Genomic DNA, 27,482 nt, shown 5'->3' with positions numbered 1-27,482 from the left:
TTCCAAGGCCTCACATCACATCGCGTGGACTGTCGTCATTGGTCGCCTGGCCATCTCGTCTTGGTCTCTGGCTTGCCATTCCACAACATACCGCCACTAACACTAGCATACACCATCTCCTTTGTTCGTATCGGATACCTGCAGCGACACGACTATCTGTCCAGGTGCTCCGCTCTCCTGTGAAATTACAGCACACAAGCCAAAAAAGAAAATCAGGGAAACAAGGTATGCATATCTACGGCTCAACTGCCATGTTGCACCCGAGTTGCGTTTTTGCCAGAGTTGGCAGCCCCCGCTGCTGCCGGCTACCTCGTATACTAACTCACAATGCGGTGCACCGTCCAGCTTCAAGTGCTAGCGATGCCGAGCGGAGAGGTGCGCGTGTGTTGCGAGGAGCTGATCGAGCCGAGCCCTATTGACGAGGAGCCCGAACTCGATGACCAGGATGCCACACCTGGAGCCCACGATATGCTGAGGCCGTGGGAGGCGGACAACAGGCGCTGGACCTTTTCCGACTCCGCAAAGTCCCCGAGGCACAACCTCAACCCGTCCGCCACTCCCACGGGAGTTGGTTCTACTCACAGCTACCGAAGTCGGCCCAGAGCCTCGACCATGATGCGCCTAGGTGCCTCCGGACTGCCACCGAACCCGAAGTCTAAGCCGTGGCCGACACACCGCCGCTCCGAATCCGACCTGGGGAGCAGGGGACGGAGCTTGTTTATTGATCATGAGAGGCTGGGATTTGAGACCCGTGGAAGGCAAGCCCTTTCTCGACCTCCCCGCTCGTCTGCGTCGCCCACTTTCGCAATGAGGCGTCCGGACAGCTCAAACGGAAGCACCTCGACTGTTATCCAGGCCCCTTTTGATGGGCCAGACACAGGCCACGAGAGCTACGCATCAGCCACCCGGGTTTCAGCGTCGTGCGAGGCTGGCATGTCACCTCCGCCCGTGATCCTGGTGCCTGACGCCCTCGAGTACCTGGACGAGGGCTCGCCTGAGGTGACAGAGGAGGCCATCCGGAGAAGCGTGGAGGAGGCGGGGGCGGCTTCGTCGACGTCTTGGCACTTCGCACCACCCCTCGGCTCTTCCAGGTCGTCGACTCGAGGGTCGCCGTGCCGGCCTAGCCACAGGACGACGAGCCCGCACTCGCCAGGCATGTCCAGCGCTGCCAGCGCCACGTCTTGCTCCGAGATGGTGGGCGATGATCCCGAGACGGACCGCAGCAGCAGCCCCGAGCGGAGCGTCAACGGCAATGGCGATGCCTCGGAGCGCGAATCACCCGTCAAGGGCGACTTCCTCACGGCACCCGAGTTCCGGCAGCCCAGAAACCTGCAGGAGCTTCAGAAGCTGGAGCAGGAGATTAGCAGACAGCACCACAACCGCTATGGCACTCCCGAGATGCCCCGCGGCCGTGCGAGCATCCCGCCCAGCGGTCGTACGAGCATCCCGCCCAGGGCGCTCAACCCTCGAGGCCCCAGCCAGGAGGCCATGAACCTGCCGCGCGCCGAGAAGCTCCCGCTCTCTGGATACGAGCTCCTCGCCTCCTGTCTGTCGGGCCCAGAGCACTGCTTGGGCTGGCACGAATCCGACCACAACCAACAGCAGCCGCCGGTGCACCGCACCCACCGACGCCATGCGAGCATGGGACCTCCAGCAGGGTCTGTGGGGATGCCGGCGCCGTCGCCGTGGCTGCAGCCGCATCAGCAACACCCGTCCATCAAGCCCATCTACCGTCGGTTCCAGGCACTCAGCCACCGCGTCCTCCTGAATCTGCAAGACGAGCTGAGCGTGCTGGAGGAGCAGCTGCACCGCCTGGACACGGCCGACACGCAGGCGCGCCGCATGCAAAGCCATATCATTCCCGCCTCCAGGCGTGGAGACAACCCGCGCGGCGGGGAGCTGCAGGTCCAGAAGACCGAGGTCCTCCAAAAGATTGAGGTCAAGCTCGGACAGTACAGTGAGTGTCCTACATCCAACCAAGGCCGTTCTGGGCCGGCGCGTGCTAACCCCAGCCATCTACAGATCAAGCGCTCGAGTCTTTTACCAAGACTCAGGGACTCTCGGTTCCGTCGACAAAGGAGGTGGACAACTACCGCACATATTTCGCAATGGAGAACCCCATCAGCGAGATGGAGACTCGCTTTCTCGACTGCCCGTACGACCTCATTTCTCTGGCTCCGGACGAGAAGTCGTCGGCACCCGTTTTCACCTACGCCACGGCGACCACGCGCATAGGCCGTAGCCGCAGCCGCAGCGACCTGCCGCTTAGGAACCACCACTACGCTACGGAAAACTACAAGCAGGATCAGGCCTCGGATGACAACAACCCGACCCCAGTCCAGGGCCAGACACCATTCCGGGCCTCTTCGCCGACGCCGACGGTCCTGTACCACCACCAGCGGCCCGACCCCGCCCGCTCCCTGTTCGCGACCTCGCGCCCCTCGCCCCTGTCGCGGCCGCCGACCACGGCCGCAAACGCCCATCGGCGCATCGGCTCCAACCTGTCGACGCGCTCGCCGGGCCTCGCCGACTGCCTCTCCTCGTCGTACCCCACGGACCGCACAGACCCGGGCTCGCCTATGTCTACCATGTCGCTGCACGACGGCGCCGACGCCAAGCCTGACCGCGCAGCTGCCGCGCGCCGCCCTGTGGTGCGCGTCGTCGTCGCCGGCACCGCCGCCGTCCTGGCGCCTGTGTCGGCATTCACCGTCATCCCGGGCTTCGCCTCGCGCATGGCCGTCGTGCTCCTCGTCCTGGCGCTCGCGGCCGTCGTGTGCGGCGGCAGCGGCTGGGCCAGGCGGGCCAAGGGCGCTGCCACCGCCGCCGCTGCCATTGATAAAACCGCCCCCCAGGCCGCGACCGAGTCGATCGACGACGAGGCGGCGCACGAGGGCAAGCAGGCCGAAGGGCCCGCCGCCGCCGCTGCGCTCCCTGTCGCCGCGGCATCCTACTCAGTGGTCGGCGGCTTCTCGACGCAGGACCTGCTCCTCTGTGCTGGGGCTTATGGGGGCGTCATGGCCGTCATCGCGGGCTCTTTTGCGTGAGGAAGGGGGCGGATTACCCATTTTATCTGGCATGGCCATCTCACTTCTTTTTCATTTCCTTTGTCTTTTTTTCTTGCATAGCAAGGCGTAAATACCCGACTGTCCCATTGAGGCCAAGCACAGCGACTTTCATATGTTCTCTTTTTTTTTTTTTTTTTTTTCTATACTTTTGCATCCATCTAGCATCTATGGCTACTTCTCTCGAATGGCGTACATATAGCATACATAGTACAAGTCAAGAAACAATATTTTCTCATCAGGCCCGTTGACACCGATGTGAATTGTTCTGGGGAGACGTCATTTCATTTCGACCCTCACAGGATCTCACAAAGACTATTTTTGGCTTGGGGAGTGCATGTGATCAGCTTGCCCGCTTACCTGCATCTAACATTAATAGCAACTGCGGGACGTAACGATTTGAGATACGAATTGAAGGATTCGTACCTGGAAAATGGTTATCTCCCGCTCACTCGTCCGTTTCGGGCAAGGCGCAACATCAGTCCACTCTGCCGCCCCGGCCCTCCACGTCATGGCCACCACTCCTGCGGGGGCCAGGGCCACCAACCGTACCCCTCGCCCGCTTCCGCCACGTCGTCGACGCTGAGACCGGCCACGTGCTCCTCCCCGCCTCCGACCCCGGCGGTGTCCCCCGCTGTGACGTGCGAATCTGTACTGCTGCCGTGGTCAATGTCCCCCAAAAACCGCTGACCAAACGAATCAACATCTTTGAATGCGGGGCGGCCGCCGCCTCCCATCACGGGCGGCGATGGCGAGGCCAGGTGATGGTGGTGGTGCTGGTGGTGTTGGTGGTCGAGCCCGAGCCCCGGCCCCTGAATGCCGGGTATGGGCTCTGCCAGGTACTCGGGCGACGTCAAGTGCGGCAAAAGGTGCTGGTTCTGCGACGGAAACGGGGTCGCGTCCGCGTGCTGCGGCGCCTGGCGGATCGGCAGCGGGGAAAAGTAGAGTGGCTGTAGGGGCTCCTGTGGAGGAGCTTCGATGGCCGCCAGGAAGGACTCGAGATTCTGCTTCACGGCGCGCAGGATAGCCACGGCGCGCTGCTGGGGACGGCCCGACGGCGACGAGGGGCCGAAGACGTGGTCCGCGACGGCCATGACCCTGTCGGCGAGTGGGTGGTCCGGATCCACGCATACCTGCACGAGCGGGAACAGGAGCGAGTGGTATTGGTGGTAGGCGCCGGCGTACCACGACCAGTGCGCCAGTTCGGGGTCCGTCTCGAGGGTAACGCCTGTCTCGATGACCTCGAGGCTGTGCTGTATCAGACTAGCATTGCGTGCGAAAGTCAGCGAATGGTGCCCGAACGAAGCAGGCAGTAACATTGGACAAAAACGATGCTCTTTATATAGAACAACAGCAACAGCTTCATATCAACAAGGGGGACAATCACTGACATGTCCCTGAGCTTCCTGGTCTGGGGAGATCTTGCCCATTCCAGCAACTTGGCGTTGACGTTGTGGAGAAGCATGCAGCGCGAGCGAGCGAGCAGCAGGTTCCCCACGAGCCTGGCGTATTTTTGTATCGGAACGTCATCCTCCAATCCATCAATCAAGTTGCTCCGCACACGTCGCACCCGCTCGTCCAGCATGTCGAGGCAGCCGCGCAGCGTAAGGGTCCCGCGAAGCACGTTCTGGCGCTGCCGGACGACGAAGCGATGTATCTGGTAGCATTCGTAGCGGACCAGGGCCACCATGTCCCGCCCCCGAGCGCCGGGGTCGGGCCACGGCATGGCTGCTTCCGGGTCCTCGAACAGCGAGCGCTCCGGACCGACCGCTTCGGTGGCGCGGATGTTGAGGAAGAGCAGGTGCTGCCAGCAGTGCAGCCTGGTCAGCCGGCGGCCCCCGGGCTCCTCGGCGGGGCCCTGCCCGCCAGGGTTATCCCGGGCGCCGCCGTCCAGGCCGCGGTCGAGGCCGGCGAGCTGGAACTGGCGCGTGACGGCGGAGACCAGGACAGCGTGGGTCCGCGACACCTCGCTGAGCATCTGCGGGGTCAGGTATATCAAGATGGCTTGAAAGGAGCGCAGGTCCAGGCTGGCGGCGAAGCCGTTCGAGCTCGATATCGCATCCTCGGTGGCCGTCTGGAGCCAGCGCACAAGCGAGGGCTTGGGTAGGCCAAAGACGCGTTGGGTCTCCAGGGGCGGCATGCTGACGGCCGCGGCATACGAGACGGCCGCGCGGAGGGCAACCGCCACGGGGTCGTCATCGCGAAGACCGTCGTCGCCCATCCCGCTGCTCCCATGCCCGTCGCCGGCGCATCTCGCCTCTGAAGGGACGGGACCGAGGTCGCCAGGCAAGACCAGAGGGCAAACCGGATAAACTGAAAGGAAGTAACGGTCAAACAAGCTGCTCTCCTGGGCCGACGACAAGGCAAAAGTGCCCGCGGGTTGCAGAGGATCGCCACTTTCCGGCCACGCCGGTGCGTTGAGCAGTCGCAGGAACGGGGCTTGCGTGTGGGGTTTGAACCAGGACGCGATGGGGGCGGCGAAGCAGTCGACCGGCTCGGCGCCGGGGAAGCCGAAGCCGAGACGGTGCAGCAGCGCATCGAGTTCGCCCACCAAGCCCGCCCTCGGCAGACCCTCTACCCTGTCCGTGATGGTCAGTCTCCCGATACGGAGGCATATGTCGGGCGGTGTGTGGCTATGAGGCTGGCGGGTCTGGCGTCGGTCATGGGGGAGGGACGTAGGCGCGGCCGGCACGACGGCAGGGCGGCTCGGCGCGGGCCCGGAACCGCGCGGGGCTGTCAGGTGAGCCGACGGGCCGGCGACGGGGCCCGGCGGCGGCACGCCGAGGCTCGAGAGGGCGGCCGAGAAGACGCAGTGGCGGCCCGTCTTCTGGCAGTTGGAGCAGGGGCGGGCGCGGTTGCATTTCCGCTTCAGGACCCGGCACTCGTCTTTGCTTGGACCGGACTCAACACGCTATCAGCTGCACGTAAGGGCTCGGGTCGGGGCTCCATGGCCAGAGGTGTGCTCGGGGTTCGGGCATACCACACGTGTTGACCTTTCGGTTACGCCGCTGCCGCGGGCTCTCCTGGGTCGTGTCCATGACGGTCTCCATGATGGGCGAGGAGCGATGCTTACCAGCCAGGCAAGCGATGGGGCCGCCAGTCGGTGGGTTTCTGACCGACTAGCGGCCGCATCCCGGCAGTTTTAAAGCCAATCCATTGATCTTTGGGGGCCGAAGGGCCTCCTCACAGGCGAGATTTGATCTTAAGTTCCACCAGCGGCCGCTAAGAGCCCAAGAATGGCGGGGAGTGAGAGCGGTTGGTGGGACTTTCAGTAACCGAGTAACCTGAAGCTTCGTTTCGCGATTGTGGGCTGTGGCTGCCCTTCATTACATGGTGCCTGCCAAGTGCCTGCCTCGCCGCCTACCAAGTCAGGAAAGATTCGACGACGTTCCAAAAATTCCGAGCTGGGGGCTAAATGTTATTTCCAGTGCCGCAGCAGCACGTTAGGGAGCAAAGGAGCCGTCGACCGCGAACCTAACCAATCGCTGTTGTCTTTCAATCGGCGACCATGCAAATCTTCCTGTCAGGTGGCAGCATCGTGTTGGTCGCTTACCCACCAGCCAGCAACACCTAGCACATGCAGAGTTCTTCTCGCCACCACCAACAAACATCACACGTGGCTCACACCGCTATTGGCCTAGTTGGGTACCTAGGTGCCTAAGAATCTAAGTGGTGTCTATAAATGGACATTCTGTGTAATATCACGCTTGCACCCCTTCCCTATTTTTACCCTTTGTAACATCCCGCATCAGACTCGGTCCTCATCGCATGATAGGGGGCTTACAACTCCCACAAATTTCCATCTTTTGGTTGATCCTGGGAGACTTTGCTTGCAGCGGCTTGTCCTAGGCGTCATGGGAACGTCATTTCCCCAGCTCTTAACACTTTTCGGTACCGCAACTAAGGCCAGCTGTGCCTTTACCATTGTGAGTTACCGATTATTTCAAGGTAGAAAGGGATTGTTAACTGTTAATAGCTGGTGATGATAATTCGCAACCTTTAAATAACAAAAAAATCCGAGTGTATTTGTTTATGAGTGCATTAAATCTTAATTTGTTTGTGTCGCATTCTATGTATCTACTTACCCGGTTGGTATAGTATTGTTATTGGCCCTTATATTCGGTTCGGATTCCGTTTAGAGTGTACATATTCTAAAATTGCCAACACATGTCTCATTGTATACAATACCCACGCGATGTTAAGTAGGCACTTTACAACTCAGCATGTACCACACAGAGCTGCAAAGTCCCATCAGCGAGCAAACAAACCGACTGAACAATCGAGGTTTATCATTTTTTGGTTACAAACCCCACGCTGCTTGCAGGTGAACTGCTTTACAGACATGCAAACTTAACGGTAGGGTTGGCGAGACCCGCAAATAAAGCCCCATTTAGATCCATGGGTTTTGGGCCCAACGGAGGACCAAAACCCAAATGGGGACCCAAATGGGGGACACCAAACTTTCCATCAGAATGCATTTAACATAGCTTTTACGGAATACCGACTGTTCTAATGTAGGATGGGCATGTTAAATACTCTTGATGGTAGGAGATTAGAATCATCGAAAATAGAAAGAACATTGATTGCACCAAAATTTATGTTCATTTGGCCGCCAATGAGCATTTTGTATGAAAACTAAATGGCCTATCTGTCTCGGCTGTGCCTGAGCTAAAGAAGTGTACAAGATAAAAGCCGAGCTTTTGCGCGACCTTGATGGCAGACTTCAGAAAGAAGACCGTATTGTATAAGAGCAAGAAAAAAAAAGACAATCCACCCGATTACATCTCAGTCCACGTCGGGGGAAGCAGGCATCTGAGAATCATCCTCGGAGGAATCCTCCACGGTCGGCTTCTGGTACTTGTTGCCCGAGCGGGCAATGTAGTCGCGGAGCATGGCGCCGACGTCGGGGATGATCTCAAAGTTGCTGCTGACCGACATGCCGGTCCCCGGCCTGGGGGGCGCATTGCCGCCCTGCTGCCGAGCGTCTTGTCCCTGCTGGGTGTGCTGCATCTGCGCCCTGAGCACGCGGGCCCGCCGCTCTTCCTCCGTCTCCGGCTTGGCCGCCGGGAGGCGCGGCGAGGTGGGCTTTGAGGCCTGGGCCGGCGGGGTCCGCGGGGGCTCGGGCCGCGACGAGGTTGCGGCAGCGGCAGCGGCAGTGGTAGGGGCGGGCACGGGAGGAACGGCAGGGGCCTTGCCCTTGCGGGACGATGATGCCTTTGGCGTCGCTTGGCTGTTGGACAGCGCGCGAGGGGGCATACTGGACGGCCTGGCGTTTCCGCGCCGGCGGGGCGGAGAGGACGAGCCGACGCTGGATGGGCGGCCGTCTGACGGTGAGGACCGCCCGCTGCCCAGGGATCGGGGCGACGAGGGGACACTGTTGTTGTTCGGCTGGCGCGTGGGCGATAGAGACGCCTCGGAACTGGAGGAGCGGGGGATCGGCGACGAGTTGCCGCTGCTCATGCCGCGGGGCGAGGACGGGTCGCTGCTAGTGTTGCCGTTGTTGTTCCTGCGTGACCGGCGCGAGGTGCCAGGCGCGCTCAGCGGCCTGGGGGAGATCAGGGATGAGTCCGAAGTCCGGTTGGAAGCGGCCGACATGCAGCGGGGAGTGGTGACGTTGTTGTTGTTATTGTGGCGCGATCGCCGAGGAGAAGGGGACGAGTCCGAGGTGGCGGAAGCGCGGGGCGAGGTGAGGGACGAGTCCGACTCGCGGAACGATGCGCCAGACGAGCCCGAGATGCGCGGGGATAGGGCCGAGGAGCTGGATGCGTGGGGCGACGAGCTCGAAACCCGCGACTCTGGCTGCCTCTTTCTGCTCTGGGCGCTGCGGCTACCGGTGGGCTGCTGCTCTGCCGGCGGCTCCCTGCCTCGCGGCTCATCGTCGGAGCTGGAGTTTTGCTGGTTGCCGCGCCTTCTTCTCCTCTGGCGGCGTTTCGACTGTTGCTGATGTTGTTCCCCCTCGCTTGACTTGTCCCCTTGCGGTTCCCGCTCGATCAGCGGGGGAGACTGGAGTTTGCGCTCCCGAGACTGTGTGCTCTCTGGGCTTTTGGATCGGGGTTGGTCGCTGGCTTCGGCTGGCTGCGGTTTGTGCTCCGCGGCCTGGTCCGGTTGATGTGGCGGCTCCTGAGCTGTTTGTTGCTCTTCGGCTTGAGGTTTCGGCTGTGGTTCAGACTCTTTCTCGAGCGCAGGGGGCTGCGAAGGCGATTTCTCTTGCGGTTGTTGCCCCGGCTTCTGTTCTGCTTTTTGGTCTGCAGTCTTATCTGCCTTCTGCTCTGCCTTCTCGTCTGTTTTCTGCTCGCCCTCCTTACTTTGTTCCTGCGAGGGCTGTGCTTGCTTTTTCTGTGCCTCCTGCTCAGCTTGGGCCTTTGCGACGGCAGCGGCCTGCTCCTCGGGGGTCAGCTCTTCCTCGATGACAGGTCTCCTGGTCCTGACCTCGCGCCGCATCAGCTCCAGCTCGATGACTATCTTGCCGGGCGCCTTCTTCTTGAGCAGGTCACCGTCGCGGTCAAAGTAGAGGCCCCAGACGCCCCCATCCTCGTAGACGGCGCAGAAGCCCTCCCATCCCGAGAGGGTCAGGCGCCTGTCCTGGCGAGTGACGTCCCAAGGGCCGGTGATCTGGCCCTCGGAAACCTGGCGGTTGCCGAAGCGGACCTGCTGCGTCTCGACATCGACAAAGATCCAGTTCATGATCGGGGCCTCGTCCGTGATGGTGCTGACGAGGCCCGAGTAGCGCGCCTCTGGGTAAGGGAGGAAGTAGCCCAGGAAGGGGTGGCCGAAGGGCTGGTCGTGCAGGACGCCAGTGTCGACGAAGCACTGTTTGTTGGTCGTGGCATGTTAGCAGCTGTGACGCCCCATGGGGGGACCTAATCAGGTCATGGGATATGGGATCCGAGGAGGGAATCAAGTAAGAGGCGAGGGCACGTACGCGGCCACCCGACAAGACGATCTGCCTGCCTTCCAGCGTCGGAGTATACTGAGAGCCTTTGGGACAGTGGGCGACAAGGTTCTGTTTGCGGCTCCGGTGCTCCTCGCGGCGCGACTTGGACTGCGAGGCGCGGATGCCCTCGGCGGAGCCGAAGACGGCACCGAAGCCGCCGATGAAGCTAATCATGGTGAGCACCATTTTGGCTACTGCGCGGGCCTCCGTCGGGAGGCGGGGCGGAGGCTTCGTTGGCTTCGCGGTTGCGGTGAAGTGGGCGCTCCAGGCGCTCTCCGATAAGTTATGAACGTTGAGCTATACTAGAAGTGAAGGTAATATCAAAAAGGAAAAAAAAGAGGGGATGGATGATCGACCAAGGGCAGCTTCGGCAGCTTCGGTAAGGACAGCAGAGGAGGTCGCGGCCGAAGACGAGCTGCCTACTCGTTTGAGGATGTCGTGTTTCCTGCAACACGAACCAGGAGCAGATCAATGCGAGGGAAAGGGGGCAAAGGACAAGTCGAGAAGGAAGAGAGTTGGGCAGGTGGTGGGCTGGAAGATGGGATGGGCGGAGCAGGGCTGTTCACGAGACATGACGGCAGGTATGGGCAATGTGTAAATTCCATGTCCCTGGGCCGCCTATTGGGTCATGGGCAGACGTAATAATGGCAGGGCTATTGTGTAGTACTGCACACGACAGCTGCGAGAAACAACATGGACTCGTCTGGGCCTCTTGGTGGCCAGAGCCGCGATGGAGCCGTTGGGCCGTCCGGTGAGCCGAACGAAAACAGAGGACGGCTGCCATTGGGCAGACTCAGGGCAGGCCGGCGCAACAGGGATGGTGGTTGTGCGCAGCCCCGTCGAGCCATCTTGTGTTTCAGGGGGGGCAGCGCCTGGCGGGCGGCGGTGATGATACGGCAATGCAGGCGTTGTTTGTGTTTGGTACTCGATATTGCTCTGCAGCAGCCGCAGCTGTTGCTCGCCGTCTGTAGCGGTGGTGGGGAAAACGGGGGGTGCGGGTCTCACCCCGGGAGTTATTTCAGACACAGCAAAATGGTTCGAGATGACGGGAGCTGTTTCGGTGTGGGTCGGGGCGCCGTCTTTGAAGGGGCTGGTGTGGCAGAGACGGAGATCATCGACAGATGGCGATTTGCTGAGGCCCAGGCTCCAGGCCTCGCGCAGCGCTCACAGGGCACTTACCTAGCACAATAGCTAAAATTGGTGCTAGCCGTGCGCGTCTTGGGTATGCTGTGGGGCGCCTGTCAGAGCCGCAACGCGGGAATCCGTGATGGCCTCATTGTGGATAGTGAATAAGCTCAATTTTGGGCCACCCAAGATTGGACATTGGACCAGAACCGTTGCGCAGCTGGGACCCTGAATCTGGGGCCTGGTTTGGCAGCACGACCCGAATGAGGCGAGCAATTTCGGACGGGAGTAGCGAAAGAGGAAATCAGGGTCCACGGCAGCAACAACACACGATTTTGCTCGCTAGCTGGGTTCCTGTGCACACACCTCTGTACCTCTGTACCCCTACTCTGTACTCTACTCTGTACTCTACCCCAACATGCAGGGTCGGGTCGAGGTCCGGGCTGGGTGCTGCCGACAATTCGTGCAACATGCAGGCGGCCAGGCTCATGTGCGACCCGCCAGAGGGCCGCGGGAGTAACCTCGGCAGACGACAATATGAACATTCCTGGAAAGACGTCGGCGGGCACCTCCTACGGACGGCGTGCGCGCCCGCCCGTGTCGAGGCGAGCAGTTGGGGCAGGTGCATCCGAGAGGGCGGCCGCGTCCGAACGGCGGGCGAGGACAGACAACTCCAGCTCCGGCTCCCGCAGCCGTGCCTAGCGCGGTGCTGCTGCAATAGCGCTGTGCTGCTGCAATAGCATAGGTGGCCGTCGTTAATCCCCTCGCCCCCTCACGAATCATGGGCCTGCAGCCGAGCGTCAATGCCGCCGCCAGCTGAGCGCGACGTGTCGCTTGGAGAATGGGCCCGCTGCCACTGGCTACTCGCCGGGAAAATGGGAAATGGGTACACGCAGTTGGCCATCCATCCACAAAGCCGGCTTCAAATCTTGCATGCTCGCGCAGGCTGAGATTGAAGTGAAGTCGCATCGAGCTCGATCTTGGCGGGATAAAGCCCCGGCAGCTAGGTTCCAGTTGCGGAGTGGGCCCCGAAGTTTTCTTTCCTTTCGTCTTTGTTTTGCTTCTATTTCTTGATTGGGAGAAAGGCTCCTTTTCCCGACTTGTGTGGGGCAGGCTGCGGGAGCCCTGACGGAACCCTGCGCTTGGACGCAGGGACCTCCAACAGCCGATGCAGCCGGCAGGGCGCCTCCCCAGCTGTTTGTTTTTGCGCCCGACCCTGGACGAGTCAAACTGGGCTCATTGTCGCCATCCAATTCAGAGAGGCCGTTGCTTTTACGCGAACCTGACACTTGATGGGCGGCCCGACTGCTGGCAGGGAGCCCACGTTGCGTGTGCGTCTGCTATCTTCTGGTTTCCTGGATAGTGGCTAGTTCGGACGGGAGGCGAAAAAGCAAGGTAGTCAAGTTGAGGCTAGGACACGGCGGGGCGGTCCAGAAGCAATCTTGCAGCATACCCTCGACACGAACGACACGTTGGGTCACGTACCACGGGGTACCTCCCACAGGCTCCCGCTCTATCGTTACACGCCCAACGCCTCGCACGGGGATCATGGGCCGATAAATCGTCCGGCTGTGCTTGTGGTCAGTCCTACGCGAGATGGCAGATGGAGGAGATGGCAGATGGAGCCGTCCAGACCAGCGCCTACGGAAACACGGGGGCGCACAATGTGCAGACGCGCATAGATGTGGCGGTCGACGAGGCCGGCAAAACAAAGGACCAGAAAGGCCAGAAAAGGGCCCTATAGCAGCAGTGCTGCAGCCGTAGCCGTGCGACCCTCCTCCATGCCACCGAGCCGGCCGGCGAGGGCCTGGGGTTTCGCAGTGAGCAGTTGAGTCGTATGATGTCCTCACCCCGACAGCCAGGGCCCCCGGTCCACCCCCACACGCTCCCGGACCGGGGCCCGGCTCAGTAGGGGGCTCCCCCGAGACTGCCAGAGCACCACGACGCGGCGTGCGCCGACGACATACACTGCCCTCTAACCTGCTGGCCTTCCAGAAGCTCGACGGCCAAGGCCGGTCGGAGCCTTACTTGGGGGGCGACGGCAATAATACGTGCCCGGGCCCTCCTTCCCTCGAGCCCTAGGTGCATAAAGAGCCCTGCCCGCCAACTCGTTTGACGATGGATTCTGATCTCTCTACTCAGCAGCAAGCCTCTCCAGCAGCAGCAGCAGCAGCAGCAAGAAGATCAGACGAGTCTAGAAGACCCGCATCCAGAAATCGCAAACGAACAAGTTGGTCTTCCCGCCCCAGCATCACCTCGGTTTCTGCTCTTCCCATCTCCTCTGCTTCAAAACCCCTTCCTTCCGTCGCTCCCCAAAAACCTACTCCCGCTCCCCTGCCACAGCCTCTCCCAGACCAAGAGTCCGAACCAACCCCAGCCGCCACCACGTTGTCCAGCACGCAGAAAAAACGGTCGTCTCGAGCCGGGAAACGATCATCGCGGATCCGCTCAGACAGCCAGACCAGCAGAGACAATAGGAGTGCAACCCCTTCCCCAACACCTCCCAAGACCCCCGATTCCCCATTACCACCACCGGCCTCAAAGCCAGATCCCAAAAGGTCGTCTCCACTTGAACAAGCCCCTGCTCCTGTATACAAGCCCTCTTCAACTCCAACTCCTGTACCTGTAACTGTTCCTCCGGATCAGAAGCAGCAGCAGCAGCCACAGCTCAAGCCAGCTCTGGTACAAAAGCCAGCTCTGGTCCCAGCACCAGAGTCTGAACAGCCAGCTCCTCCCCCTCCACCTCGCAGAACACTTTCCTTCCGGCTCCCAGTCCGAGTAGCATCAGATCACCCAAACTCAGAAGCCGCACCCCAAACCCAGAACCGCAGCAGAGCTCTTTCCCTTCCTGAATCTGAGCCATCTACCCCCGCAACCCCCTCACACGCACGGAGCCAGTCCTCATCCGCCCGGCGTCACTCGCAAAACTTCAACCGTTTCTCCCTTTCCTCCATTGGCGAACTCGCTACTCCGCGTTTCGCGCCAGAGCCGCAAGTCGACCCTATAAGCAGAGTCTCTGACAGCCCTGAAAGCAACTCTTCCACCAACTCTCCCGCCGAACAGTTTCTTCTCGACCGAGGTCTACCCATCGACGTTCCGCTCGAAAAAGTCCCTTCGCCTCTCATCTACCAATCCATCCTCGAGTCCCAACTCAACAACTACCTCGCCACAATGTCCGCCCAGTAAGTCTTCGCGAGCTCTCCCTGTCCTGCCTCGAGACGAGCCCTTGGGCACACGTGCCTCACCTTATCGGCCGCCAAGGACGATCCCGCCCGAGTCACCGACGCGGGCCGAAACCCACCACCATCGGACCCACCCCTTTGACTGACACGGCTTCCCAACCGCAACTCAGGGCCGCCAAGACCCCCGATGTCGCCACTGCCCAGCAGTACCAGCAGACCCCTCCCAACATGAACATGAGGATGCAGATGCCTTCCAACGCTCTGATCCAGCCCGCCCTCCCCGGTTTCTCCGGCACCGCCAACGGCCCCGTCGGTAAGTTGCTGCCTGCTCACCTCCTAGCCCTTTGCCGTCGACACACCCCACTCTGACATGACGTCGCATAGGCAACCTCCTCCGCGGTCCCGTCTCGGCCGACGGCAAGCTCAAGGACGCCGTGCTCACGGTCGGCATCAAGCTCGATCTTGAGGCCGAAGTTCACCTCACGGCCCGCGTACGCGGTGACATCCTCGTGGGCCTGTATTAATCACATTCCGCACACGAGGGTTCACCCCTGCCGTCGCCGCCGCTTTAGGCGGATGACTACAACACCACCAACAAGGAGGAACTCGGCAACGGCCGAGGACAGACAAGGACGTGCAGGGAGAGAACAGAGAAACTGGCTGGAATGATTGGGCCGTTTGCAGATCTTTTTTTTGGATATCTTCTTTTTCTTCCCTTCCCTCAAGCGCGGTGTGGTCCCGCAAAGCATCAACCGGCGTTCGATAACAAGGTCGGTTCGTTGGTGGCTTTTCCTCTCGGCGGTCCAGGAGACCCCGACGAGAGAGCACCGCCGACCCCCCTGGTTCATGATAGGCATTACTCACTCATACCCCCCATTTTCGAAATTGGAATTTTTCTCTCACAAAGGGCGCCGCCTTTCATGGTTCTCACACAATCATTTGCTCTCGTCTCATGGGCTTTTAAGTTTGATGATAGTGGATACCGGGATGGTAATTCTTTGCTCGCAAGAATACTGCGCAGGGGTCTACTCTCTACTCTCCACAGGTACATACTTGTGCTCTAGATCACCTGATAATCCACTCTTTCTCCCATGCCTGCATGTCGCCCTTTTTTTTCTTTTTTTTTCTTCTTTTTTTACCAGTGCTCGAGGTCGTAGCACAGCTCCTCGTCGTAATTCTCCCCGTCCACGTCGTAGTACACCTTGGCGTCCATGAGCGAGCGGTGGCCGAGCAGCACGGCCGAGAGCATGACCTGCGTAAACTTTGGGTGGAAGAAGAAGCAGTCGATGGGCACCGTCCGGTCCGTGCCCAGCGCGAGCCCCGCCACGTCGCCGTAGACCACCATGAGGGAGTGCGGTCCGCGCGGCCGCTCTTGTTGCTGTCCTTCTTCCTCTTGTTGCTGCTGCTGCGGCTGCGGCTGCGGCTGCTCCTGCTCGGCGGCCTCTTCGTCGCTGCTGCTTTCTTCCGAGCCCGCCTCTGGCGACTCGGCGGCCGCCTCTGGCGACTCGGCAGCTGCCTCTGCCATCGGCTCCATCATGGGTGCAGGGGAGCCCACAGGGGGGCTGGTAGCAGCAGCAACCGCAGCAGGGTCCCGCCTGCTGCCGGGGAGGCGCATACCACTTCTCCCGCCGCCGCGGTTGTTGCCGTCGTAGTCGTCGTCGTCGTCGTCGATCAGCTCGTCGCGAAAGACGACGAGGAAGGCCCATGGCACGATGGCGAGGTTGTCGGGCCCGCCGTGCCTCGAAGGACGCGGGTCCTTTTCGCTGGCCATGTGAGTGAGCAGCACGACGCGCAGTGAGCCCACGGCGCCCAGCAGCGGCGTCAGTGTCGCCGGCCGAACCAGCGGCGGGGGCCGCCAGAACTTGTCGTCCTCGGGCGGCCGCGGCACCCGCACCAGCTCCAACGTCGCCCGCCGGCACGCCGCCCCGGCGCCCGCTGTTAGGTACATGCCCGTCGACGTCGGTCGCCGTTGCTGCTGCTGTTGCCGGGCCGCACCCGCCTGCTGCCGCCTGCTGCCGCCCGGCCGCGAGGGGGCTTTTTGCTGCTGCTCCAGCGGCGAGCCGTGGGACATCACCGACGAGCGCCTCGACGCCCCCGACGTCGAGGCGCCGTTGTTGTTCCAGCCCGACCTGGACAGCTTGCGAGAGGCAGTGAAGGCGGTCGTGGGGCTCGGGGACAGCTTGCTGCTGCTCTGGTACCCCCCGTCGCCGGCGCCGGCGGGCCCTTCGGCCGCCTCGTCGTTTCCCTGCTGCCGCCCGAGGAAGAACTCGACCATCTTGTTGGCCCTGCGGCCGCTTCCTACACCGGAACCGGGCGGCGGCGGCGCGCGCGGGACGCCTGCTCGCTAGGCCTCAGCGTCACCCGCCCCGTCGACGTTGGAAGGCCGGTCTCCTGTGGTATTTGACGACTTCTGCTTTTTTTTCATCGAGCCCGACCGCCTGGTTAATTTTTATGATCCACCAAGTACCGGCAAAGATATGGTTCAAAGACATACCTTGTATGTAGCGGACAGGCCTCCGACCACCGCGTCGACAAAGCTCTCGTCCAGGGGGTCAATCATGGCAGCCGACATGATCCTCTCTTTGCGCCCGGCCCGTCCCCGACCCCAGCCGCCGGCGCCAGGGGCGAACCGAGCCGTCGCCTCGCCAAAGATCTTGGCCTCCCCAAAGTAGTCGCCACCGTTGCCGTTCCCATCCCCACCGGCATCGACCTCTTCGTCCAGCTCGTCTAGCTCCTCGGGCGGCAGGGGCTCGCCCGGGTCCATGAGGTCGATGGTCTCGCAGTGGTGGACGTAGCGGGGCACGAGGCGCGGGGCCTCGCCCGACAGGTGCAGCGCCAGGTCCTCGAGCCGGTCCTCGGACATGCCTGGCACCACGCTGTAGAGCGCGAACGAGGCCCGCATCATGCAGCACCCGCCCGCGAACCGGCCCAGCCCCGGCGCGCTGCGCGGCAGCTGCATGTCGATGCCCGTGCGCGGGTCGATGGCCCCGTCGTCGCTGGCGCCGGAGCCGAAGCCCGACGAGGATGGGGAGCAGACCGACGAGGACGAGCTGGCCCGCCCGTCTTGTGTCGCGTCCATGACCGGGGTTGCGCGTTTAGGTATGATGAGCAAGGGTGGAATTTTCCGACGCTCTTGACTACAGAAAGTAAAGCTGAAGTCGCATAGGCATATGGGGATGACGAATAGGTAGATGTCGAACGCAAGTTATATGCGTAACTCCGTGATCTGCGTGGATATGAGGCGATGCATTTCTCCCTTGGTATCTAGGTAGGCACTATAGCGCGGGACCCAATTTTGGAAAACGCTCTCTCACACGGTTGTAACCACCGCACACGGCTGTAAAAAAAACAAGGCGTTATTACACGACAAAAAAGTGCAAATCGTATGGGACATTTCACACGGTATATAGCCCTAACCTTAATTAAAACTAGCATTCTAAAATAACTTTCCTTGGAATGCACGCAGCCTATCTAAAAGATCGATGTTTTGCCAGCGGGCCGAATTTAAATAATACTGGTATGTCCCGCACAGGAAGGTGCCACTAGATTGCCAATACCATGAACGTCGCCTCTTCCTCCTGTCTTGGTAGCACCTCGCTTAGGCACGGCGGCGTCGCTTGCCATGCGCTGAACAAGCTTGGGGGCGAGGTCTGTGCAGGCACCAAGCTTCTCGAGAGGCCCAATGACGTGCTGGAGTTCAGGGCGCTCGGGCCACGTCTTGTTCGTGTCGATTGAGCTTGTTCGTGGGGGAGCTGCAGTCACGTGGCAGGCAAGTCTCCGCCTGGTGACTTCCGACGATTTCTATCGGTGAAACCAAAGCAGGTCTTCCTCAAGATCGTGCTGCCACTACCACAAGCACCAAATCTTAACCACCCACGGCACCCAGCAGTCGTCTTTACACGCACCAAGAAGCCGCTGGCATCATCTCCGTACTCAAGACACCGAACCCATCACCAGACTACTCGATTAGCATCGTCGCTGACAGCTCTCAGAGTAACCCCACTTTGTCGTCCGGCATAGAAAAAAAAAGCTCGTTGGCAACCTCGACCAGCCGCACTAGGACCAGGCCTGGCCCTCAACGCTGCGCCTTGCGCCTGCCTACCTCCTCCTTGACCTTCTCTGCAGCAAGGCGCCATCCGCGCGTCACTTCCGCCCAACTCCGACCTCATTGACGTCTCACGCACGAGTCCTCCCTTCCGACCACGAGACATACTCTCCCACCGGCACCGCCCGCCACAGCCTGAGGAAAACCACGCATCCACCTTGCATGCTCTCGATCTGCCCGAGGCATATCTAGCCGCAACTCGAAACAGCTGCGGAACACTGCACGGCGACGCGACGGACCCGCCCTACCCCCATTATCAGATCAGACACTTGTTGCAATGGCGGACGCGTTAGCAGCCAAGCTCAAGTCCACAACCTTGAGGTTAGCTTTCCCTTGCTGTGTAGCAAATACGCTGCTGTCTGTCTGTCTGCTGGGCTTGCTGACAATATCTAGCGATGGCTCCAAGAGCGACGAGTGGAAAAAGAGCCTGAACATTCCCGCCAAGGACAACAGGCATCAGACTGAGGTATGTGCGGTCGGGCGGCCCTACTTCTCTTGGCAGCGCACTCGTCTCACATGTCACAGGATGTCACCAACACGAAAGGTCTCGAGTTTGAAGACTTCGGACTGAAGAGGGATCTCCTGATGGGCATATTCGAGGCTGGTTTCGAGAAGCCATCACCCATCCAAGAAGAGAGCATCCCAGTGGCCCTGACGGGGCGCGACATCCTCGCTCGAGCCAAGAATGGCACAGGAAAGACGGCCGCTTTCGTCGTGCCGGCGCTCGAGAAGATCAACCCCAAAGTCTCCAAGATCCAGTGCCTGATCCTGGTGCCCACACGAGAGCTTGCCATGCAGACATCACAAGTCTGCAAGACACTCGGCAAGCACCTTGGCGTCAACGTCATGGTCACGACCGGCGGGACGACCCTTCGCGACGACATCTTGCGTCTGCAGGACCCCGTGCACATAGTTGTCGGCACTCCCGGCCGCATATTGGATCTTGCCGGCAAGAACGTGGCGGACCTCAGCGAATGCCCCATGTTCATCATGGACGAGGCCGACAAGCTGCTGTCGGTCGAGTTCACGCCCGTCATCGAGCAGCTCCTGCAGTTCCACCCCAAGGATCGACAGGTCATGCTGTTCTCGGCCACTTTCCCCATCTCGGTCAAGGACTTCTCGGATAAGAACATGATGGACCCCTACGAGATCAACCTGATGGACGAGCTCACACTGCGCGGTATCACGCAATACTACGCCTTCGTGGAGGAGAAGCAGAAGGTGCACTGCCTAAACACGCTCTTCTCCAAGCTGCAGATCAACCAGTCCATCATCTTCTGTAACTCGACCAACCGTGTCGAGCTCCTAGCCAAGAAGATCACCGAGCTTGGATACTCGTGCTTCTACAGCCACGCCAGGATGCAGCAGCAGGCGCGCAACCGCGTCTTCCACGATTTCAGGAACGGTGTCTGCAGGAACCTGGTGTGTTCAGACCTGCTCACCCGAGGTATCGACATCCAAGCCGTCAACGTCGTAATCAACTTCGACTTCCCCAAGAACGCCGAGACCTATCTACACCGTATCGGTCGTTCTGGCCGTTATGGCCACCTTGGTCTGGCTATCAACCTGATCAACTGGGACGATCGGTTCAACCTCTACAACATTGAACGCGACCTGGGCACCGAGATCCAGCCCATCCCCTCGACTATCGATAAGAGCCTCTACGTTTACGAAAACCCAGAAAGCATCCCTCGGCCCATCTCCAACTTCCCAAACCAACAGAACGTGGCTCTAGCTTCAGGCTCAGCTGCCTCCCAACAGTCATCCGCCCAGTCACGGCCGCCTCAGGATAACTGGCAGACACAGAACGGCCGGCAGAATGGTCCCAACCAACAACAACAGCCCCGTCAACCCTACCAGAACAGCAGGAGCAGCGGTGGCACTCGGGGCGGTGGCCGGGGCCGTGGTGGCTTCCAGGGTCAGGGCCAGCAGGGACGCAACCCCAACTTCAGCAACAACTACAGGGGCGGGCGCGGCGGTCAAAACCAAAACCAAGGGGGGCAGCAACAACCTGTGCCGCAATCCTAAACTGTGCCAGCCTTCCGCCCTCGAGAGGGGACGTCCACGATGCGTATCCTGCCGCGTCACTCGTGTCCCTTTTTTTCCCCACAGAATCTGTTGGATTGTAAATATTGCTTGTCCCTTTTTCTCATGCCTTTTCCCTAACCCCCAACCAAGATCCCGCTCTTCGGATCTTATATCTCCTCTTTCCTCCCACAACGCCCTTGGCCACAAACCAGGGCTGGCTTGCCTCCGCAACTCTCAACCACTTTCCATAATCCCGCGACGTCCCACTCTCGGCAACCCAATCACCCCAGTCGCCAGCTTGGGATTCGTATGCTTAGCTTCGAAGCTATCAGCTTGGTTGTTTTGCATCTCCCACATACCCTCGCCGCGCTCTCTTTCCAGCTCTTGTACTTTCCTTCTTCTTTTTACTACCCGTCTCGCGCCGACATACTTCTGTCCAATGGTCGTCGCCTCTTCCATCTTCCTGCAATGACAGGTGGCCAAAGCAAGAAACTGGATATCTTTCGCAGGTTTGGGCCCAGTCCCGAACTTATCGTCCGACTATCTTGGTCTCTCCTCGATCACCACGCTTTGTCGGGCCGAAAATTCCACCCTGCAACATATCTCGATTTTCAGACAACCCGGCAACTCTCCCATGTTCCCAACAGGGTTACCAAGATTCACATAAGCCTTCAGGTTTCGTGACGATGGGTGTGCGCGGTGTCTGCATATGCCGCTCTACTTCTTGGTTCTCATTTTTCTACCCATTTTTGTCCCTCAATATATCAGGCGTTTAGAGGTTTATTTACTATCAGGCGGCGTTTGGTCGGGGATCGAGAAAACCATGCTTCGAAAGGCATTGGCGTTGGTCCTGGAGTGGCTAGGCAAATTCTCTTTTTGGCTTTCTGGTGTTGGGGTTCTTCTGCTTGATTCCGTTGTTATCGGGTGGGATGAAGAAAACGCACTCTTGGGGGGTAAGGGCATCATGATGGCTTCGGACTGTCGGCTGGGGCGCCGACTCCTTGTTTCCGTTTCCTCTTTGACTACTACTCTTCTTTCGTTCCTTTCAGCATACACTTTGTTATCATGGTTCCCGGCGTTAGCGGCGGGCATGGTATTATTGTTGCCTTGCTTCCGACCTTGCCTTCGACGCATCCGCATCGACCAACACCCTCGCCGCGCCGGCGTCAAGCCGCCCCAAGTTCTTGCCATCCACCCTCCGGCGTGTTTCGCTGGGCTTGGTCCTGCGGCACAGCCGGAGGACCGCTTGATTTCGCAACTACTGGATGCGCGAGCTTCACAACATCGAAAAAAGGACACTTATGGCTAATGCCATGTCCACATTTCCTTTCCTCACTTTTACATGCCGACAATTACTGCTCCCTTGCGTCCTTGGCTCCAGCCGATGCATGGGCAGTGCAAAGCAACATCCCCCCAGACGAAGCCGGAATCGCTCCCTCCGACGTCAACATCATTGGAGCAACGAGACCTCAATGGCCATATCCGAGTCTGGACATGGCAGCCTCGGTCCGTGCTGTTTCCGAGGCACGGCAGTCTCAACCTTTGCCGTCACGACTTGGCCTTCTCAGTCAATTTTCAGTTCATGATAGCGACTAGCCTCATCTGCCGCAAGGCTGCAGCAACGATGACCCCGGTCCGTGAATATGGACACAGCAAAACACAAGCGGATGGGAGGGTCAATGTCAAAAAAAAAGAAAAAAGAAAAAAAGACAAAAAAGAACAAAGACATTTTTTTCGGAAGGGATGGGTAACCAGGGGCCCTCAAGGAATTTGTGGTCCATCGAGCTTGCACCACACGAGGAGCTGGTTTGTCGCTGACCTCGTGTACCATCACTCGAGGACATTGTTCTGTCCCCATCGCTGGGGATGGGACAACTGGCTCATCCCCTGATGCCACATTTGGGCTCAAAGAGAACAATACAATGTGATATCTTCCTCCGAATCTGCGCCTTATAATGCATTTAAGTGAACCCCTATCCTGTGACTGGCATGTTGTTCTTTTGGGTTGTGGAGAAAGCCCGCAGCATTAGCTCGAGGTTCAGGCACTACTCGTCGGGCTCCAGGCTCTCGTAAATGTTCAGGACCCGCAGGGCCGTGCCGGCGTACTTGGCGGCTAGGTCGGTGCGGCCGACGAGGTTGTAGACGTGGGCTAGGAGTACTACGAGCTCTGGGAATAGCGCCGGCAGGTCCTCGTAGGCCAGTCCCGCCCGTGCCTGCTTTGCACTGTTCCTGCCTGGTCTCACAGACCCCCACCCACTTCACACTTCGTCATCTCGCAAGACGCGACCGTTTCATCGCGACGCCCGCTCCCTCCACCACACTATCACCTGAGGCCGGGAATGACCGCGGGGGCTCTCCCCCAGCATATGTCGACAAGACGATCACCGGGTGTTAGAGCAATCCTCCAACCCTGCAAGCATGTTGGCGTCGCGGAATAGGTATGGCCCATCAAGAGGCGAGACTAGGTTCAGTCTCGGAGCCCACCATCGCCCGCAACGCGAGATCTCGGAAGATCGTCATATCATCAGTCTTCGGATGGAATGAGCGCCAAGCAGCATTGAAAAGGGCCAGGGTGACGCAATTTAAATCCGAGTGCATGCAGCCAGTGAGGCCGCGGTGCGCGCCTTTTTCCCAGCTGTCTGCCTGGCGACTTGCTCGAAATCAAAGCTAAGCCTAAGCCAAAACAGCAGCGAGCGTCCTCGTAAGTGTCGCTAGCTAGGACAACGATGGTGCTGCCGACAGCCTAGCAAAAACGCAGCCGAGGAAAATTCTATCTCGTCAGATTTTACACACCAGACGTCCCTGGTCGGTTATGTAAGCTAATCAGCGGGTGGGCCAATTAGAGCACCTAATTGCCCTGCATTGCATCCGATTACTTTTTTGATTATATGAAAGTGATTAGATTGCAGGCGATATCCCCTTGAGGGCCAGAACGCCCCCTGCTCTCTTGAACAGGAAAAAGACTACACGAATATCCCCGATCGGCGATTTCTGGTTGATTGAGGCCTAAGAATCTTCAAGCAAGGTCTTCTGGCACACAAGGAAATGGTTAGGCCCGGGGGTGCGGTGGAACCGGGGTGGACATAGTGCGCGCTAGCCTCATTGGTATTCAAGCCTCCACGGCGAGATTTTCCGCCACAGGCAAAAGCCGAGGCCGGCAGGCAACTAAACCCCGGCAGCCACGAATTTGGCGTCTTCAGCCGCTAGGGCAAGGCTCCAGCGTCTGCCCCATCGAGTATTCGCCGCAGCAGACGCCCCGAAAGGAAGCTCGTATTCAATGACGATGGCACGCCCGCCAACAGCCGAGCTTGCGAGCTACCTTCTCGCTGGCCGCCTCGCTAGCCAGGGTTGCTTAAGGCTCCGGCGCCAAGCGGCCGGGAGATTAATCTCGATTCCTTTGCGGCGTGCGCTGCCGGCTCAAACACGCCGACTTCATGCATCGACTGGCACCGAACCCCCACCGCAACCGCCGGCGCCGAGCAGCCCCGCGGGCCCCCTCCGCAAAACACTCAAGGATCAAGCCAAGGCCGCCAAAGCACTGAATAAGGGCAAGAAGAAGAAAAGCAACGCGGACCGCCAGACGTTCCCAGGCTGGGAGCTCACGGTCGGCATCGAGGTCCATGCCCAGCTCAATACAAGCCGCAAGCTCTTCTCCCCCGCACCCATCCCCCCCGCCGGCAGTGCCCCGCAAGCAAACACCCTCGTCGCCCCCTTCGACCTCGCCATCCCGGGCACCCAGCCCGTCTTCCAGCCCGGGACGCTAGTACCCGCCATCCGGGCCGCACTCGCACTCAACTGCGACATCCGCCGCGTCAGCCGCTTCGACCGCAAGCATTACTTCCACTGGGACCAACCCTCGGGCTACCAGATCACCCAGTACTACGAGCCCCTCGCCGTCGACGGGCACCTTGACCTGCGCGCGCGAGACGGCATCGCGCCACAGGACATATCCGAGGATGGGGAGCCCCTGCGCGTGCGCATCAAGCAAGTGCAGATGGAGCAGGACACGGCCAAGACGCTGGCGCGGCCCGACGGCGTACACTGGCTCGACTTCAACCGCTGCGGCGCGCCGCTCGTCGAGATCATCTCGGAGCCCGACATGCACCACCCGGCCACGGCGGCCGCCTTTGTGCGAAAGGTGCAGATGCTCCTCTCCGCCTCGGGTGCCTGCGTAGCCGGCATGGAGCAGGGGGGCCTGCGCGCCGACGTCAACGTATCGGTGCGCCGCGTCGGCGACGCCGCCCTCGGCCGCCGCACCGAGATCAAGAACCTGTTCAGCTTCAGGGCTGTCGAGGACGCCGTCATCGCCGAGCGGGACCGGCAAATCGCCGTCCTCGAGGCCGGCGGCTCCATCGCTGGCGAGACGAGGGGCTGGTCGCTCGGCAGCACCGAGACGCGCCGGCTGCGCGGCAAGGAGGGCGAGGTTGACTACCGCTACATGCCGGACCCGGACCTGGGCCCCGTCGTGGTCGGCGACGACGTGGTGCCGTACCTTCGAGGCACCATGGGCGTCATGCCAGACGAGGAGATGGACGACCTCGTGGCCTCGCACGGCCTGTCCGAGACGGATGCGCATGCGCTCATGCTTCTCGACGACGGAGGCCGGCTCGAGTTTTACTACAGGGTCGTGGACGCGCTCGAGGCGCGCATTGGCGATGCCTCGGGCGCCGTCAACCTTCAGCCGCGCGTACTCGCCGCGAACTGGATCCTGCACGTTCTCGGGAGCCTGACCTCTGAGAACAACGCGCGTGATCGCGCCGCCGGTGGCTTGGAGCCGCGCGGGCTCCAGGTCACGCCCGAGGGCGACGCATTCATCCGCCCCGCCGACATGGCCGACCTCCTCTTCTTCCTGCATTCGGGAAGGATCCGCCAGGGCACGGCCAAGGACGTGCTCTTTGCCATCTTCAATGGTGTCGTCCCGCAGGACTACCTGACCGGCGCGCCCGATGGTGGCGGCATCGAACGGTACATCGAGGAGAAGGGCCTCTGGTTCGCCGAGCTGTCCGAGGACGAGTACACGAGTCTAGCCGAATCCGTGCTGGACGCCGAGGAGCACGTGCTGAAGGAGCTCCTGGGGGAGCAGTACCCCAAGCGCAAGCTCATGTTTCTTGTCGGCCAGATGATGAGGTCGGAGGCGAAAGACCGCTTGGACCCAGCCAGGGTGCAGCGCGTTATGCGGGAGGTTGTCGACAAGCGGATCGTGGCCCTGAGGCCCTGAGGAACTAGCGACGACCCTTGATATTTTCGCGTCTTGACAATAGTCCTAGCTAGTAGTTAATTTGTCCTCTGTCATCCCTCACATCGTCCTTAGATCAAACTCCAGTGTAATTGTGGCTAGGAACCTATGAGCAGTTTAAGACCGCTGCGATGTCCGTCCTCCTCGTGCGGCATCGGGTGTGTTCCGGAGCCGAATCTCTGTATATCCGACGACGAATCTACCATCTCGAACCACTCCTTGAAAATCAACGCGCTTTGCAGGGACAATGAGCCAAAAAATGCCAGCTCCATGTCACGGTAAGCAAAAACCACCACCCAGCTCCCTTCCTTTTTCATCTCAACGTGTGGGGATCCATCACCAGCCGTCGTCTTCGTGGAGTACGAATGGGAATCAGGTTCAATAGGATCCAATCAGTTCCCCAATAGACCGACCGATGGCGCGCGATCGGCTACCAATTCTGGCAGCTTGTCCTCGAAAGCTTCATCCTTGCAAAGGCCGACTAGGAGACCGAATTTGACGCTGTTGCGGCCGGCGTACTGGCGGCGAACTTTCGCGAGCTCCCGGGCAGCCCATACGCATGGATTGGTCTCACACAGGCTGGGCAGGGTGCCCGGGGCTCCCTGGACCACCTCATAGTAGCTATCGAAGGCGTCGTGGAAGATCTCGCCCGGGAAGGCTTCGCCCAGCTCACGAGCGGCTGAGTATTCACAAAAGCCATGTTAGCACTTGACAAATCTCGCAGTTTGTCGTGACTCGGGAGTTCCTACCGGTGATGTAGCACCTCAAACACTTGGTATATTCCCCATGCTTCCTGGACGGCTTGACAAGGAAGTAAAAGCTCTTCAGCCGCGGAAGCGTTCTCAAGTCAGATGCCGCCGCAACCGGGCATATGATTTGCTTCTGGTCGCCGCGAATATGGCTTGCCCCAGGACGCGAATAGCGGAACATATGATTGCGAGTGCCGTACAGTGTCCAGTCGTGTGCATGCTGGTCAAACTGGATAGCGAAATGCTCCACGGCCTGGAGTTTTCCTGAGAATTCCTCTCTCAGGCTTGGATGCCCACAATATCCTCCCTGGTCGAAAAAAAAGTAGCCGCGGCCGATCTCTTGATTGTGGGATTCGAAAACAACCAAATCGGATGCGGCATCGATGACTGCTTTCGGGATACGAGCCTCTTTCTGGACAGGATTGACAGACTCGGTACCCAGCTTGACGTCCAATCGGTTCACCATGGTCCTGCTTACAAGACTCTGGAGGCCGTTGTGCTTCTGGGACCTGGAACGGGTTGAGATCTTTCCGAACACATCCCATTGGCGGTAGGTTGATCTGTTGCGCTCTGCGGAAGGCTCCGACGGTTCGAGATAGACGCCGCACTGGTTTTCATGGACGCGGAAGAAGTGCATGCCGCGCCGGCCCGGCTTGTACGCCATCATCCAGACCATTTCTTGGATCTCGACAGGCAGCTTGAGAAAGTCGGGGAACTTGCGCCCCAAACTCTCCATTTTCTTGTCGCCTTGCGGGCCGGCGTCCTCGCCTGCTGCAGTGTCAGCCGCTTCGCCGGAGGTCGCGGGTCGCGACGCGTCGCTCGGCATGATGGATGGCTTGTCGGAGGCCATGTCGGGAGGTTCTACAGCCTGTAGGAGTTCGCTTAGCATACTTTCCTGCTGCTGCATAGCGGCATGATCTCCATCACGGCGCGTGGATATGCGTCCGAGTTAACATGTCATTCTTACCCTCTGAGCGACAGGTGTGAGTCGTGTCACCATGCGCGCATCATGTTCCGAGCCTGCGTGTTGGTAGGATGTCCAGCGAAGGCAAGGCCTATGT

The 27,482-nt window shown here is 60.0% G+C and overlaps 12 protein-coding genes across 12 annotated transcripts; 6 read left to right on the top strand and 6 right to left on the bottom strand.

The window, feature by feature from the left end:
• Positions 1-77: 77 nt before the first annotated feature.
• GGTG_05958 (hypothetical protein) lies at positions 78-3,044 on the top strand (the record flags this gene model as incomplete). The annotated part of the gene is made up of 3 exons (XM_009223770.1): positions 78-225; positions 346-1,957; positions 2,023-3,044. The coding sequence occupies exons 2-3, from the start codon at positions 361-363 to the stop codon at positions 3,042-3,044; spliced, it is 2,619 nt and encodes an 872-aa protein (XP_009222034.1). The 5' UTR covers positions 78-225; positions 346-360.
• A 286-nt stretch (positions 3,045-3,330) lies between these two features.
• Positions 3,331-6,128, bottom strand: GGTG_05957 (hypothetical protein). Its single transcript, XM_009223769.1, has 3 exons — positions 6,043-6,128; positions 4,454-5,948; positions 3,331-4,325 (listed from the first exon to the last, which is right to left on the bottom strand). The coding sequence occupies exons 1-3, from the start codon at positions 6,110-6,112 to the stop codon at positions 3,572-3,574; spliced, it is 2,319 nt and encodes a 772-aa protein (XP_009222033.1). The 5' UTR covers positions 6,113-6,128; the 3' UTR covers positions 3,331-3,571.
• A 1,533-nt stretch (positions 6,129-7,661) lies between these two features.
• On the bottom strand, positions 7,662-10,781 carry GGTG_05956 (hypothetical protein). The gene is made up of 2 exons (XM_009223768.1): positions 9,985-10,781; positions 7,662-9,872 (listed from the first exon to the last, which is right to left on the bottom strand). The coding sequence occupies exons 1-2, from the start codon at positions 10,180-10,182 to the stop codon at positions 7,848-7,850; spliced, it is 2,223 nt and encodes a 740-aa protein (XP_009222032.1). The 5' UTR covers positions 10,183-10,781; the 3' UTR covers positions 7,662-7,847.
• A 326-nt stretch (positions 10,782-11,107) lies between these two features.
• On the bottom strand, positions 11,108-11,593 carry GGTG_05955 (hypothetical protein; the record flags this gene model as incomplete). Its single annotated transcript, XM_009223767.1, has 2 exons — positions 11,108-11,223; positions 11,488-11,593. The coding sequence occupies 2 exons, from the start codon at positions 11,591-11,593 to the stop codon at positions 11,108-11,110; spliced, it is 222 nt and encodes a 73-aa protein (XP_009222031.1).
• A 1,210-nt stretch (positions 11,594-12,803) lies between these two features.
• On the top strand, positions 12,804-14,827 carry GGTG_05954 (hypothetical protein; the record flags this gene model as incomplete). Its single annotated transcript, XM_009223766.1, has 6 exons — positions 12,804-12,941; positions 13,117-13,136; positions 13,267-13,351; positions 13,465-14,303; positions 14,474-14,616; positions 14,688-14,827. 6 exons carry the CDS (start codon positions 12,804-12,806, stop codon positions 14,825-14,827), a joined length of 1,365 nt encoding a protein of 454 aa, XP_009222030.1.
• Positions 14,828-15,257: 430 nt separating this feature from the next.
• Positions 15,258-17,624, bottom strand: GGTG_05953 (hypothetical protein). Its single transcript, XM_009223765.1, has 2 exons — positions 16,798-17,624; positions 15,258-16,647 (listed from the first exon to the last, which is right to left on the bottom strand). The coding sequence occupies exons 1-2, from the start codon at positions 17,380-17,382 to the stop codon at positions 15,439-15,441; spliced, it is 1,794 nt and encodes a 597-aa protein (XP_009222029.1). The 5' UTR covers positions 17,383-17,624; the 3' UTR covers positions 15,258-15,438.
• A 237-nt stretch (positions 17,625-17,861) lies between these two features.
• On the top strand, positions 17,862-18,038 carry GGTG_05952 (hypothetical protein; the record flags this gene model as incomplete). Its single annotated transcript, XM_009223764.1, has 1 exon — positions 17,862-18,038. One exon carries the CDS (start codon positions 17,862-17,864, stop codon positions 18,036-18,038), a length of 177 nt encoding a protein of 58 aa, XP_009222028.1.
• A 647-nt stretch (positions 18,039-18,685) lies between these two features.
• GGTG_05951 (ATP-dependent RNA helicase DHH1) lies at positions 18,686-20,436 on the top strand (the record flags this gene model as incomplete). Its single annotated transcript, XM_009223763.1, has 3 exons — positions 18,686-18,729; positions 18,802-18,874; positions 18,934-20,436. The coding sequence occupies 3 exons, from the start codon at positions 18,686-18,688 to the stop codon at positions 20,434-20,436; spliced, it is 1,620 nt and encodes a 539-aa protein (XP_009222027.1).
• Positions 20,437-21,259: 823 nt separating this feature from the next.
• Positions 21,260-21,745, top strand: GGTG_05950 (hypothetical protein; the record flags this gene model as incomplete). The annotated part of the gene is made up of 1 exon (XM_009223762.1): positions 21,260-21,745. The coding sequence occupies one exon, from the start codon at positions 21,260-21,262 to the stop codon at positions 21,743-21,745; it is 486 nt and encodes a 161-aa protein (XP_009222026.1).
• A 736-nt stretch (positions 21,746-22,481) lies between these two features.
• On the bottom strand, positions 22,482-22,708 carry GGTG_05949 (hypothetical protein; the record flags this gene model as incomplete). The annotated part of the gene is made up of 2 exons (XM_009223761.1): positions 22,482-22,649; positions 22,694-22,708. The coding sequence occupies 2 exons, from the start codon at positions 22,706-22,708 to the stop codon at positions 22,482-22,484; spliced, it is 183 nt and encodes a 60-aa protein (XP_009222025.1).
• Positions 22,709-23,618: 910 nt separating this feature from the next.
• Positions 23,619-26,117, top strand: GGTG_05948 (aspartyl/glutamyl-tRNA(Asn/Gln) amidotransferase subunit B). Its single transcript, XM_009223760.1, has one exon. It carries the CDS (start codon positions 23,714-23,716, stop codon positions 25,652-25,654), a length of 1,941 nt encoding a protein of 646 aa, XP_009222024.1. The 5' UTR covers positions 23,619-23,713; the 3' UTR covers positions 25,655-26,117.
• Positions 25,672-27,453, bottom strand: GGTG_05947 (hypothetical protein). Its single transcript, XM_009223759.1, has 3 exons — positions 27,389-27,453; positions 26,422-27,289; positions 25,672-26,351 (listed from the first exon to the last, which is right to left on the bottom strand). The coding sequence occupies exons 1-3, from the start codon at positions 27,419-27,421 to the stop codon at positions 26,065-26,067; spliced, it is 1,188 nt and encodes a 395-aa protein (XP_009222023.1). The 5' UTR covers positions 27,422-27,453; the 3' UTR covers positions 25,672-26,064.
• Positions 27,454-27,482: the final 29 nt, after the last annotated feature.

Source organism: Gaeumannomyces tritici, assembly GCF_000145635.1.
Source record: "Gaeumannomyces tritici R3-111a-1 unplaced genomic scaffold supercont2.3, whole genome shotgun sequence".
NCBI lineage: Eukaryota > Fungi > Ascomycota > Sordariomycetes > Magnaporthales > Magnaporthaceae > Gaeumannomyces > Gaeumannomyces tritici.
Note: the sequence above shows the minus strand (reverse complement) of the source record. Positions and strands in the feature narration are given on the sequence as shown.